The sequence below is a fragment of the Nyctereutes procyonoides genome, unplaced genomic scaffold (genome assembly GCF_905146905.1).
Source record: "Nyctereutes procyonoides isolate TBG_1078 unplaced genomic scaffold, NYPRO_anot_genome, whole genome shotgun sequence".
NCBI classification, from domain to species: Eukaryota; Metazoa; Chordata; class Mammalia; order Carnivora; family Canidae; genus Nyctereutes; species Nyctereutes procyonoides.
In genome coordinates this window covers 37,327,455-37,341,432 of record NW_026575131.1, presented here as the reverse complement: position 1 = coordinate 37,341,432, position 13,978 = coordinate 37,327,455, and the positions used below count along the sequence as shown (strand labels likewise).

At 38.6% G+C, this 13,978-nt stretch overlaps 1 protein-coding gene and 1 non-coding gene across 26 annotated transcripts in view; both read right to left on the bottom strand.

The window, feature by feature from the left end:
- Positions 1-13,978, bottom strand: part of PBRM1 (polybromo 1) — a 115,811-nt gene that overhangs the window by 26,757 nt on the left and 75,076 nt on the right. For 19 of the 25 annotated variants that reach the window (XM_055343385.1, XM_055343386.1, XM_055343387.1 and 16 more), the window contains 4 exons: positions 9,183-9,368; positions 8,175-8,332; positions 7,274-7,537; positions 2,575-2,720 (listed from right to left, as the gene is read on the bottom strand). In XM_055343385.1, coding sequence (XP_055199360.1) covers positions 2,575-2,720; positions 7,274-7,537; positions 8,175-8,332; positions 9,183-9,368 — 754 coding nt within the window. The remainder of the gene's footprint in view (positions 1-2,574; positions 2,721-7,273; positions 7,538-8,174; positions 8,333-9,182; positions 9,369-13,978) is intronic. The other 6 variants (XM_055343398.1, XM_055343407.1, XM_055343382.1 and 3 more) reach the window with 1 other exon arrangement.
- On the bottom strand, positions 2,860-2,999 carry LOC129522623 (U4 spliceosomal RNA). Its single transcript, XR_008666925.1, has one exon. It is a non-coding gene; the product is annotated as a U4 spliceosomal RNA (small nuclear RNA).

Sequence of the window (13,978 nt, the reverse complement as noted above, 5' to 3'; positions counted from 1 at the left end):
AATTCCATTAAAATAGAATTCTGATATGTTTCATTTTTGAAGGGTTAATTTATCAAAAATTCTTTTAACTGAAAACTTACTGATATTTAACTACTTAGGAGTTCCATTGACTATTTTGATAACACAGTTTCCTTGACTTTTTCCCACTTTGAGTACAGAAGACATTTGAAAAGAGAGATGGACATTGGCTACTCATCTGAGGGAAAAATTTTTTTAACACAATACCAAGGCATATGACTTAATAGTTTTAGCTAAGCCCCAGGTTTTTTTTTCCTGAAATGCTCATGATGAAAACAAAACTGAGCATCTATCACTGGACTCATCAAGTGGAGTAGACAAACCATCCATATTTGGGGTCAGCTCACATGAGTGGCAGGTATTTAAGACAATGGGGTACATGACCTTTTTGTGTGTCAAGGTAAAATAGCCCTTCACCTTTTGAGAATCTGATGAAAGCCAGATATTATCTCCCCAGACAAAAATAAAAATTCACATCTGACTGCTGTGTGCTAGGTATCATACCATTCCTCACAACCACCTCCAGTCAAGTTGGGATTACTGTCCCCATTGTCTTGTGGTTCCTGACATGAAGCAACATCCTCACTTTCGTTTGTGTTAACTCTACCCTTCCAGTTCCTCAGGCCAAAACACAGAGGTCACCCTTGACTCCTTCTCTCTTGGACCCCACATCCCATTTATCAGGAATCCTATTAACTCAACCTTTCCTATTAACAACAGGATCTGACTGCTGGCCTGAGTCACCAATCACTGGTGCCTAAATAATTGCCAACGGCCTCCTAGCAAATTTCCTTGCTTTTCTTTGACCCTTTAAGGCTACTCTCAACAACCAGTAGCAGAGTAATCCTGCTAAGAACTAATTCAGATATCACATCTATGCTTAAAAGAATCCAAGTGGGGCACCTGGGTGACCCAGTAAGTTGAGTGTCTGCCTTTGGCTCAGGTCATGATCTTGGGGTCCTGGGAACAAGCTCCATGTCTGGCTTCTGCCATGTCTCTCTTCTGGGGAGTCTATTTCTATTTCTTCTTCTGCCTCTCCCCTATCGGGCTTGCTTTCTCTCAAGTAAATAAAATCTTAAAAATGAATGAATGGATGAAAGAATGAAAGGAAGAAAGAAAGAAAAGAAAAAAGAAAAGAAAAAGAAAGAATCCAATGGTACTTCCTTTAATTCAGTAAAAGCCCAAGTACCAACAATGGTCTCTAAGGTCCACAAGAGTTGCACCATATGCTGTGAACCCTCATCTTCTATCTAATTCAATGTACTGTTCACTCCTCCTGTAACAAACTCTCCAGATCTGGACAGGCCTGGCACACTTCTCTCTCAGGTCTTCATACTGGCTGTTTTGCTTCCCAGGAAGGTTTCCCCCTGGATATTCACATTACTCACTCCCTTAGTTTCTTCAAGTGTTAGCTCAACTATCAGTTCTCAGAGAGGTCTAGACACACCACCCTATTTAAACTTTGGCATCTCTTCAACTTTGACCATGGCACTCCTAATTCCCTAGTCTTTTCTATTTTTTCCACAGCACATATCACAACTTAATGTACTGTACTCTTTTTTATTCACAATGTTTATTGTCTTCCCACTAGAACAAAGATCCACAGTATTAAGGCTATTTGTCTGTTTTATTCACCAAGGTATCCTTATAGCCTAGCAAATACGAAGTTTATAACAAATGATTACTGAATGAAGAGAAAATAGAATGAGGAAACTGGAGTTCAGAGAAGTCAATCATTTGCCTAAGGATATGCAGCCAGCAGGGCTGGAACTCACACCAAGACCCACTACTCATAACTGCTATCCACTACTGCCCAGTCTTGTACCTGACTCTGTCATTGCTGTTTTATGCCATGTAGCCAAACTTTCACTCACTTACTTGTTCAATAAATATCTGAGCCTTTACTATGTTTCATGCATCGTGCTTAGAGCATGGAATACAAAGGCAAGCAAAAGGCCAAAAAAATTCCCCTATTCTCAGGGAATTTGCAGTCTGGTATGGCATGTGCTCTGAAAGTAATGGGGAGACCTAATCCAGTCTGCAGGGGACAGGAAAGGATTCCTTAAGGAAGTGCTATCTAAGTTTAAGCTAAGAGTTCATCATGTGAGGGGGGCAGGGAGATTTCTGGGATGACAATTCAGTAAATGGCAGGAGAAGAAAAGAAAAATTCATGGGGAGGATTTAAAGAAGGAAGTGTGGGGGATCCCTGGGTGGCTCAGCGGTTTAGCGCCTGCCTTTGGCCCAGGGCCCGGTCCTGGAGTCCCGGGATTGAGTCCCGCGTTGGGCTCCCGGCCTGGAGCCTGCTTCTCCATCCTCCTGTGTCTCTGTCCCCCTCTCTCTGTCTATCATAAATAAATAAATAAATCTTTAAAAAAAAATAAGAAGGAAGTGTGGCTAGAGACAAAAGCAGGACAAACAGGTGTGAGGAAGCTGGGGAAGTTACAGGATCATGGGGGAATGATGACAACTTTTGACTTCATCCTCAAGAGTGATGAATCTCTACCCCCTCCAAATCATCAGCCCCAACTGCATCCTCCCTGATTCAGTAACACCCACCTGCCCACTCGAGGGCGCACCAGGCCATGGGATTTGATGAAGACACAGTCGCCAACCTTTAGCCACATGTCATTGTAACGGAGTTGCTCAAAGTAGTGGCAACCTGGTTCACCGTTTGACATTTCCACAGGGACATCTTCTTTCTCCTGTGGTAAAGGAAACTGGTTGAAGATAGACAGCTGACGATCAAGGAGTAGACAGAGAAAGTTAAGAAAGAAAAGCTGACTTTCCATATTAACTTAAAAAAATAACTATATAAGTAGATGTTTTGATGAAGATTGGAAGCCTAAAGATTGGGGTTCTGAAATCAAACTGAGTCTTCTTAAATACTGCATTTATTTTAAATTTCTACTTACGTTTCAATTAGCAAATAATTGTGCCTCAGATAAATCTCATTGGCTACGATACTGCCACTGTACAATGCTTCTGCTTAAGTTTCATAAAATGTTACTCCAAGGTCCTTTTATCCCCTTTGCTCTCTCCCCCCTCATTCCCATAGCCTTCAGCAAAAAAAGTACCACACAGAATGGATCAGCATTCAAGAGCAGTCTCACTCATACACTGCTATGGAGCATAAAGAGCAAATTCTGCACAAGCTTCCTCTTCACTACATTTATTGAGCTCTCAATTTAAAAAAAAAAGATTTTATTTATTTATTCATGAAAGACAGACAGAGAGAGAGAGAGAGAGAGAGAGAGAGAGAGAGAGAGAGGGAGGGAGGCAGAGACACAGATGGAGGGAGAAGCAGGCTCCCTGCAAGGAGCCCATTGTGGGACTTGATCCCAGATCCCAGGATCAGGCCCTGGGCCAAAGGCACACGCTCAACTGCTGAGCCACCCAGGTGTCCCAAACTCTCAATTTTTCCCCCCCAAACTCTCAGTTTTTTAACATTAACAACTAATGGTTTTAAATTATCATTAATAAAAATAAAGTTATCATTTTTATTTATTCTGGGATGGAAAATAGCTCTGTGATATAAACACATATACTCTGTTTCTAAATAAATAACAAGCTCTGTCACCTACTGGCTGCTGTGATGCTGGGCTAATTACTTGACCTGTTAGGTCACCTATAAAACAAAGGCAGCGCACCCATCAGATGGGGCTGTTAGGAAGCTTCAATGACATACTCCACATCAAGTATGCAGAACAATGTCTGACTTAGGAAAAGCCTTGAACATACATTCATTATTGTGGTTTTATAGTTTTGGCAAAAAATAGAAAATGAAAAGGGTAGCCTGGATAGCTCAGTGAAGTGTCTTGACTTCAGCTCAGGCCATGATCTCAGGATCCTGGGATGGAGCCTTGTGTTGCCCTCTGTGCTCAGCGGGGAGTCTGCTTCTCCTTCCCCTCTGCCACTCCCCTGGCTCATGCTCGCGCTCTCTCTCTCTCTCTCTCTCTCTCAAACAAATAAAATCTTAAAACAAGAAAAAGAAAAAAGGACAGTTCTGATCTGATGCAGAGAATAGGCAAAGCATGAGGTGTTTTAAACATACTAATTCCAAAACATATAAAAGTTGAGGAAACTCCAGAACCCCAACATTTTCTACTGCATCTCCTTGAGAGTATCTGAAACTTCAAACTGAAAAAAAGAAAAATATCCTTCAGAAGGTCCAAACAATTTGTTTTGATCTTTATGACTTCAGATGTGATATATAAATGGTTCTTCTGGAAAATCCTGAAGAATGCATGAGGTCACACATATAATGGGTGAGGGGAAATCTGTAGGAATGGGAGCTATAAAGTAGCCCCAAAATTAAGAATAACTTTCTCTTTTGGAAATGGGTTGGTTGTGTTCTGAAGTTTTTTTTTTTTTAAAGTAACCTCTCTGCCCAAAATGTGGCTGGAACTCACAACCCCAAGAATGAGAGCTGCATGCTCTACCTGCTGAAGGTATTCTTTTAAAAAGTTCCAGGAATGACTTGTTTCAGTCAGGCAGTATTAAAATAAAGACAGGAGACAAAAGGAAAAAAAATGCATGCACATAGAGGACCTTGGAGTCTTATGAATTATAATAAGAAATGTGGGTTAATTCCCATGTTGGCTTCCACTGGTATTTCTTATTCTTTCAAAATTAACATCTCTATAACTCCCAAACATACTAGTAAAGTGTAAAGAAGATCATGTTTTCCTCAGCTCCCTTTCTCTTGTAACACTGTTAGGACAGTAAAACGGATTTCTTTTCTAAGACACTAAGAAGTCTATTTTTTCCAGGTTTTGTTTTGTTTTTTAAGATTTTATTTATTTGAGAGAGAGCACAAACAAGAGAATACAAGCGGGGGAGTAGCAAAGGGAGAGGGAGAAGCAGGCTCCCCGCTGAGCAGGGAGCCCAATGTGGAGCTTGATCCCAAGACCCCAAGATCATGACCTGAGCCAAAGGCAGAGGCTTAACCAACTGAGCCACAGAGGTGCCCTCATTTTGTCAAATTCTGAAAACAATTTATCCAAATCTTTTACATTCCTTGAGTAGACGGTTTCTTGTCCCATAGGTTCCAAGTATTCCTTTTAAGGTTATTTCTCAATGTATTTTGTTGTTAAGGTGAATCAGGTATTTTCTTCTATATGATTATCCTAACAGTTGATAAAATATATTCAACATTATATTCAACGTTTTCATTTTACTTTCAAAAGTCCTGTGAATTATAGTTTGGTTTATATAAAAAAGCTACTGGGTGTCTGGGTGGCTGAGGTGATTGAGCGTCTGCCTTCGGCTCTGGTCATGATCCCAGGGTCCTGGAACTGAGCCCCACATTGGGCTCCCTGCTTAGTGGGGAGCCTGCTTCTCCCTCTCCTAACTGCTTGTACTCTCTTTTGCTGTCTCTCTCTGTTTCAAATAAATCAATAAATAAAATCTTACAAAAAAAAAGTTATTGACTCGTATATGGATTTTGAAATACCTTTGTTGAATCCTGTTTTTCAAACTTCAGTTAATTGCTCCCCTATGATCTTTAGGATTGCCACTTTATTGTCAATATTTTTGCTATTTTGGTCTGCATTGGCTACTTTTGGAAAAATATAGGTAACTTAGAGCAAGCAGGCTTTAGGCATAAGAAACAAATATAACTTAAAAAAAATCACTTTGAGGAAATACCATCTAAAGACTTAAATACAGTTACTGTACTTTATCAAATAATCTCTCCTTTGATCTATTAATATAATGATGTATATTACTGAATTTTCCTCATTCTGACCAATCCTTGCATTTCTAGAATGAACTCTTACCTACTTGGTCATATTATTCTTAAATAAGTAATTTGATTTCACTTATAAATAAAAAACCATTTTCTCCAAGTATTTTTTGCATCAAAATTCGTAAGTTAGATTGAACTGTACCTTTTCTGTTTTATTTTGTCAGGCTTTGGAATTAAGATCATCCTAGTTTTGTAAAATAAACTGGGAAGTTTTCTTTGTTCTCCATGCTTTGAAATAATTTATTTTTTTTTATTTTTATTTTTTTAAAAGATTTATTTATTTATTCATTCAGAGAGAGCGAGAGAGAAGCAGAGACACAGGCAGAGGGAGAAGCAGGCTCCAAGCAGGAAGCCCGATGTGGGACTCGATCCTGGGTCCCCAGGATCACCCCGGGCTGCAGGCGGCGCCAAACTGCTGCGCCACCGGGGCTGCCCGCTTTGAAATAATTTAAACAGTATTATAATTATAGGTCTCTTAAAAGGGTTAAAAGAACGGAATTTGAGTACTCTGTGATTAGCTCTCAAGGCATTAAAAAAATTTTTTTGTTGTTGTCCACTTCATTACATCTCTTCTTGATTCTTCAATAATTTACAGTGTCCTAGAAAATTATTCATTTTATTTAGGCTTTCAAATTTACTAACAGAAATGTAAATTCTTCAAATTTCTTTTACATGTGTATGTCTGAACTTAACTGCCTTCTTTTTTTATTAGGATAGTTGGTAGTTTATCTCATTGGACATGTCAAGAATTAGCACTTGGAGAATTTAAATTTCTTTTTAAGAATTAGAGTTTTTTAAGAATAAAAAGTTAAAAAGAATTAAAAATTACTTTTAAATTCTACTGTAGTTTTCTAAGCCTTAATTTCTGTCCTTATTTAATTCCCTTCTTTCTGTTTGGCTAAGGTTTTTTGTTGTTGTACTTTTTCATTCTGAATTTGTGTTTTTATTTTTTTATTTTTTTATTTTTTATTATTATTTTTTAAATAATATTTTATTTTTTAAATTTTTATTTATTTTTGATAGTCACACACAGAGAGAGAGGCAGAGACACAGGCAGAGGGAGAAGCAGGCTCCATGCACCGGGAGCCCGACGTGGGACTCGATCCCGGGTCTCCAGGATCGCGCCCTGGGCCAAAGGCAGGCGCCAAACCGCTGCACCACCCAGGGATCCCTCATTCTGAATTTGAATGCTTTATTCATTTATTTTCTGGAATAGGTTTTTTTTTTGGAATAGGTTTTAAAAAAACATTTTTTTTTTTTAAAGATTTTATGTATTTATTTGAGAAAGAGAGCATGAACAGGGGAAACGGGAAGAGGGAGAGGGAGAAGTAGGCTCCTTGCTGAGCAGGGAGCCCCATGCAGGGCTCGATTCCAGAACCCCAGGATCATGACCTGAGCCAAAGGGAGATGTTTAACTGAATGAACCACCCAAGCTCAGTGCCTTGGAATAGGCCTTGGAACAGGTATTTTGAAATGTAAAATTCTTTTGTGTGGCTTCTAACTACATACCTTTTCCAAGTTATAACTGTCTTCAGTTCGACTGTCTTCTGAGTTGTCTGTGTTCTTCTCATCATCCCCTTTATCTGCATTTGCAAATACAGAGGCCACTCGGACCACAGGCAAGGGCACATCCCGAGGGACAAACCTAACGGAGCTAATGGGCATGGTCCACAGTTTAATTTTCTTAAAAGATTTGGTTTTGGCAGAATACCGTGACTCACAGACAAAAACATCCTCATCTCGAAAGTTTTCTGGGCATAATTTAAAGTATTCCTGGGAGATATAAGAATAAGATTATTAGTTAGGTGCATTTTCTGAAAACCAATTAACCAAAAAAACCAAAACCACACATCAATCAAGCAAACGAACAAAAATAAACCGTTAAGACTTGCTGATAGTTAACAGCAAATAGTAAATGGTTAGAGATGTACAAGCATTTCCCTGCTACAGAATGGCTTATTAAATACATAGATCCTTTAGCTTACTAACTGCCCTTTTGAAAATATATTAGCATTTCATACAGCTTTGTAATGTTCCTAAAAGCTTTGGATAGGGCTCAATGTGCCTGTATCAGATAGATACACAAAGTATACTTTGTTACCTAAAAAGCACACTGATAATTTTAAATGATCTTTCAGAAAATGTCATTCTCAAAAATTAGCCTGGCAATATAAAAAATTTTAAGCTAACCGCATATAGTTATATAGTGTAGGCAGCCAATGGTGGTCTTTCATCATCATGATCAGATTAATTTCTTCCCAAATCTTTACACACAGCTATATAGATACAGCTTAAAATTTTTTTTTGAAGATTTTTACAGAGCACCTAATTTGTAAATATTATTATTTTTTGTTTGAAAATGTTATTTTCATGGAATGATTTGTACTTTGGGGAATAATGAGTTTCTTACCTTGACAAACATGACCACACATTTTCCTAGAATTTTACTAACAGGAACTTTATTGTAATAGTCACTCTTAAAAACTTCTTTTTCTAGAAATTTTCGTGTAGCCAGATGGAACGTTTCATTTGGCCGATAAAACCAACAGCCATACAACCATTTTTCACCTCAAAAACAAAAAGGGGGAGAGAGGGAATTACCATTAATAGAAATCACACATTCTTTGCAAAATGAGCAAATTCTCCATCCATTCTGCCAAGGCCTGAACATAACAATGTGCTTTTTAGGCCACAGTTTCTTAAAATATTTATCTTAAAGAAATGATACTTTAAAGTAATGAAGAATGATGAGGTCTAAAAAAAATACAACTTTCCCCCTCATATTAAAAGATGTATAATATACATGATGAATAAGGTGATGATACCTGCCCTACTCTGTTGTGGACAGGATACACACTCAGGGGAAGGAATACAAAGGTATTTCATGAGAAGCAGCTGAGGAAACTGGACTGCCTGAATCATATCTCTGCTCTGGCTTCATTGACTCCTATTTGTTCTCCATGTTCTAAATTAAAGGCAACTTTTCTAGGACGCCTTTTTGAAATCAAATTCTAAGTCAAGGTTCATATCACACTATAATTTCCTTTTCATTTGTGATTTGTACCAGAGTGGTATTGCCAGAGGCAAAACATGAGTCCTTAGTTCTTGTGAGGCTCTGCCATCCTACAGTTTGGCTTACTGTGTGTTTTAAAGAAATACCCATTGAGTGAATGAATCTCAACCTCACTTCAGGAAGTTGTGCCTTTGACTCAACTGTGCCACTCACTGGCCCAAGAGTGCTAGATCCTATGTTTTTCATATAGAGGGTGCTAGGTTCTCTTTACCAATAATACACTGTAGAACAACTATTGTTGCAAGGAATAAAATGTCTGAGTTACAATTTTTTTTCCCCGAGGACCGAGGAGGAGTAAAACAGTCACATGTCACCAGTGTGCCCTTTGACTGAAAACCAACTTACCAGCAGAATCTTCCCACAGCCTCTCAATGCAGACTATGTGTGGTTGCAGGCTGGCTTCCGCGGGCTCCACATACACGTAGTCTCCAACGTGGTACATGCTGTTCTTAAAGCTGCAGTCCTGGCTGTATGTGCGATGTAAGCCGGAGAGGCCTGTGGCACCTGAGGAGTCTTCACTCTTTTCAGCTTCTTCGGTGAAAAAGACAAAAAGGCTCCCATTAAAGAGATATGGTAATCAGATGTAGGATTCAAACAACAGGGCAGCCCCGGTGGCTCAGCGGTTTAGTGCCGCCTTAAGTCCAGGGTGTGATCCTGGAGTTCCGGGATCGAGTCCCATGTCGGGCTCCCTGCATGGAGCCTGTTTCTCCCTCTGCCTCTCTCTCTCTGTCTCTCATGAATAAATAAAATCTTAAAAAAAAAAAAAAGTATTCAAACAACACATACTAATACATTTCATTCTTTTCTGGACCTTCAAGGGTGAGATTCAGGACAAATAGCAGGATATCTGTATTCCCGAGAGCCTCTACTCAAAATTGCCTTTTTGAGTTACAACCAACCGCCATTCATTTAAATAAATACATAAATAAACAAAGGATCTACACAATAAAAATAACCACGTTAATAATATATGCTCAATGCAGTCATTCCTGATGATAAACAAAGATATAAAGAAGAAAACAGGTCACCTGTAAAATCATGGAAATAATCTCATATATACTTCCTCTCCATCTTAAAGTCTCTAAAATTCTTTTCACCCTAACAGTTATTATATGGGTATGTCAAAATTAATGAAATCTTAGAATTAAGGAAATAGAGAACATGCGTATCATACAATATAATGTAAACTATATATATCTACACTAAAGATACACTGAAGAGGGGTGCCTGGGCAGCTCAGTCAGAAAAGCATGGGACTCCTGATCTTGGGGTTGGGAGTTTGAGCCCCATGTTGGGGATAGAGAATACTTAAAATACATAAGTAAGAAATAATAATAAAAAAAGATACACCGAACAGTCCCCCTGAGATTAATGCTTTTCAACAAGACATTTTTTTTAAAAGATTTATTTGTTCATGAGAGACACACAGAGAGAGAGACATGCAGACATAGGCAGAGGGAGAAGCAGGCTCCTTGCAGAGAGCTCAATGCAGGACTTGATCCTGGGATCATGCCCGAGCTGAAGGCCGACGCTCAACTGCTGAGCCACCCAGGCATCCCTACAAGCATTATTTTTGTTAAATAATACTTTTTAATGGTTCCTATATAAGCTATCATTTGCAAATACCATAGGGTTTTTTAGATTTTATTTTTGAGTAATCTCCACTCAAGGTGAGCTCAAACACACAACCCTAAGATCAAGAGTCACATGCTCCACTGAATGAGCCAGTCAGGCACCAAAGGGTTCTGTGGTTTTGTTTTGTTTTTTTTTTTTTAATGAGGATAAAGCATTGCTCACATCTTTAGTTCCTTATGATAATTTCCCATAAATCCAACAGCTAGAAATATTTTTAATTTTTAAATGTATTTTCAAACCAACTCCTAAAAATCCATACAAGTCCCTCACTGTGTGGCTACAAGGGTCTGTTTCACCATACGTGCTCCAACACCCCTATTATAATTTGCTTAAATGATTTTATTTATTTGTGAGAGAATGAGCGAGAAAGAGAGAGCACAAGGCGGGGAGGGAGGAGTGAGAAAGAGAGCACAAGGCGGGGGAGGGAGGAGTGAGAAAGAGCACAAGGGGAGGAGGGAGAGAGGGAGAGGGAGCAAATTCTTTGCTGAGCAGGAAGCCCAACATGGGTTCTATCCCAGGATCCTGGGGTCATGACCCAAGCTGAAGGCGGATGCTTAACAGACTGAGCCACCTAGGTGCCCCACATCATTTTTTAAAAAGTTTTGCCAATTTTGGAGGAAAATGTTACCAGTATTTGATTAGTCAAATGAATCCCTGTAAGATACACAACAGTCACAAGGTTCTTGAGCGGGACCATATACCAGCAGGAACACTGCCAAATGAATGGAAAGGGGTAGAGACAGTACACAATGAAAGATTGTTAAACTCCTCAAAATTCTAGAGAGAGGAAACAGGCTGATAAAACTCAGCTGTAGACAAGTGCTACCTTTCATGAAAAAGGATGATGTAGAGGGCAGAGTGCTGAGCCACAGAGGACTCTTTCTAGGACTTGGAATCTAACGACTCTGAACAGGTGGACTTAAAGATTGCTTAGAACTAATGACCCTTTTCTCTCCATTTCTGAATGAGAATATCTCTCACTATTCCATGCATGTGCCATCACTATATTATAGGAGCAGAAAACTTGTTTTTCGGTTTCAAAAATCCACAAATGCAGAGGAACAGTGTCCCAGGAGGGATCATACCCAGAGCCTCACTCATATACACCCATTTAAATGATTCAAATAAGATCTGGGACTTTTGAGCTCATAAAGGAGATATTACTTGGATGAGATTTTGATACCTGGAAAATGGGTGTTAACTGCAACAAATATACTTTAAAAAATGGGAGGGTGATTTTGGAATTGGGAAGGAACAGAGACTGGAAGAATTTTGAGGAGGAGAGAAAAAGCCTCCACTGCCTTGAATAGACTGTGGGAGAGAGGCAGACTTTAAAGACTTGGCAGCAGAAGGCACAGGTGGAAATGAAAATGCTACTGGAAAACAGATCCTTGTTATATCATGGCAGAAAGTTTGGCAGAACTGTGCTCTGCAATCACTTGGATTCTGGGCCTCTTGGGTGGATCTTTTGATTATCTCTTTCCTTCTTTGTTGTACTGCCTTGAGATTTCTTCATCTTCTAGTCTTTCTCTAAGTGTTTCCTTTCTGATATCATTAAAAAATTTTTAAACTGAATCAATTTGACATATAACAATGTGTTAACTTAAGTTGTACAACCAGTTACTTTGATACATTTATATATTGTTGCCACGGTAGTGACACTTATTACAGCACATACTTACATAAGATACTGTTGTCTATATCCACTCTAGTGTGCATTAGTGTGCTATGCCTATTTACTACTCCGTACAAGTTTGAACCACTAACCACCATCCTCTTATTGCCCCACCCTACTCTATCATTTTTTTTCTAGGTTTCATTGAGATACGATTCCCACACCATACAACTCTCCTATTTAAAACACACAATTTGATTTCTTGGTATGTTATTCATTTTTAAAAACTGGTAATACACCACATAAAATCTGCCTTTTGACCATTTTAAATAGATAAATCAGTGGCATTAATTGCACTCACAATGTTGTGCGATCATAACCACAATCTACTGACAAAACTTTTTCTTTATTTCAAACAGAAACTCTGTACCCATTAAATACTAACTCACCTCTCTCCCCACCAGGCCCTGGTAACCTCTATTCTACTTTCTGTCTCAGTAAATTAGCTACTATAGGTACCTGATAATAGGTGCAATCATAGATTTGTCCTTTCCTTCTGGCCTAGTTCAGTTAGCATGTTTTCAAGGTTCATTAATGTTGCAGCATGTGTCACAACTTCACTACTTTTTTATGGGTGAATAACACTCCATTGAGTGCATATACTACGTTTTGTTTATTCATTAGTTAACAGACACTTAAGGCTGTTTCTGCCTGTTGCCTATTGTGAATCATGCTATTATGGATATTGGTATACAAGTAAGTGTATGAATTCCTGCTTTCAGTTCTTTGGTTTTACATCCAGGAGTGGAACTAATGGATGATATGGTAATTCAATGTTTACCTTTTTAAGAAATTGTCAAACTATTTCCCATAATGGCTGTGCCATTTTACATTCCCACCACCAATGTATGAGGGTTCCAATTTCTCCACATCCTCAACACTTGCTTCCCCCCCCCCCTTTTGATAACAGCCATCCTGTAAAGAATGGAGTGGTATTTAACTGTAGTTTTGTTTTACATTTCCCTAATGATTAATGATGTTAAACATTTTTTGTCATCTGTTAATGATGTTAAACATTTTATGGACATCTGTATGACTTCTTTGTAGATAGATCTATTCAAATCCTTTGTCCGTTTCTGAATTATTATGGAACTTAAATATTCTGATGTTAGACTCTCATCAGATATATGATTTATGAATATTTTCTCATTCTGTTGGTTTGTCATATTTTCAATTTCCAAGAAACTTTCTGTTTTGTGAATGCTCAGTTTTATGGCCTCCTGTTCTTACTTTATGGATGCAATAGCTTATCATCTCTCTGAAGGTCTAATCTTAGTTTACTAGTTTTTGGTTTTTTAAAACATTTTTCTCAGTCTGCCTTTACTTTTTTGTTGTGTTATTTATCTTACATCTTACAGGTTTTCCTTAATATTTGATCCTATTTAATTCAATACTTGCTACTTAAAAGCAAAATGCTATATTAAAAAAAAAAAAGCTGACTTGAAGCTCTCAATTTACATTTTTTCCCTCATTCCTTGATCCACTTCTCAAGAGAAAAATTTCCCGTTTTAGAACTGTAAGCCTGACTGCCACAGGCTAGGAGCTAAAAAGTTCAAAGGGCCAGAGGTCTCACTACTAATATAAATCCTCTCATAATCTCGCTCTTCAGAATTGTACCTCTAGCCTTTCAGACTGCTGCTGTCCCTCCGTCTAGATACTTCGAGGTGAACAATCACAGGAAGGGTTCGGGAAGTGAGATGAGGTTCAACTCCTTTCAATTTAGACTTTCAACTGTTTTCAGCACCTCTATTTGCAGGAGTACTTGGTGCTCTAATCTCTGCACCACTCTAGCTAGGCATGAGCCTATGTAGGGTCTTCTTCAGATGCTGGT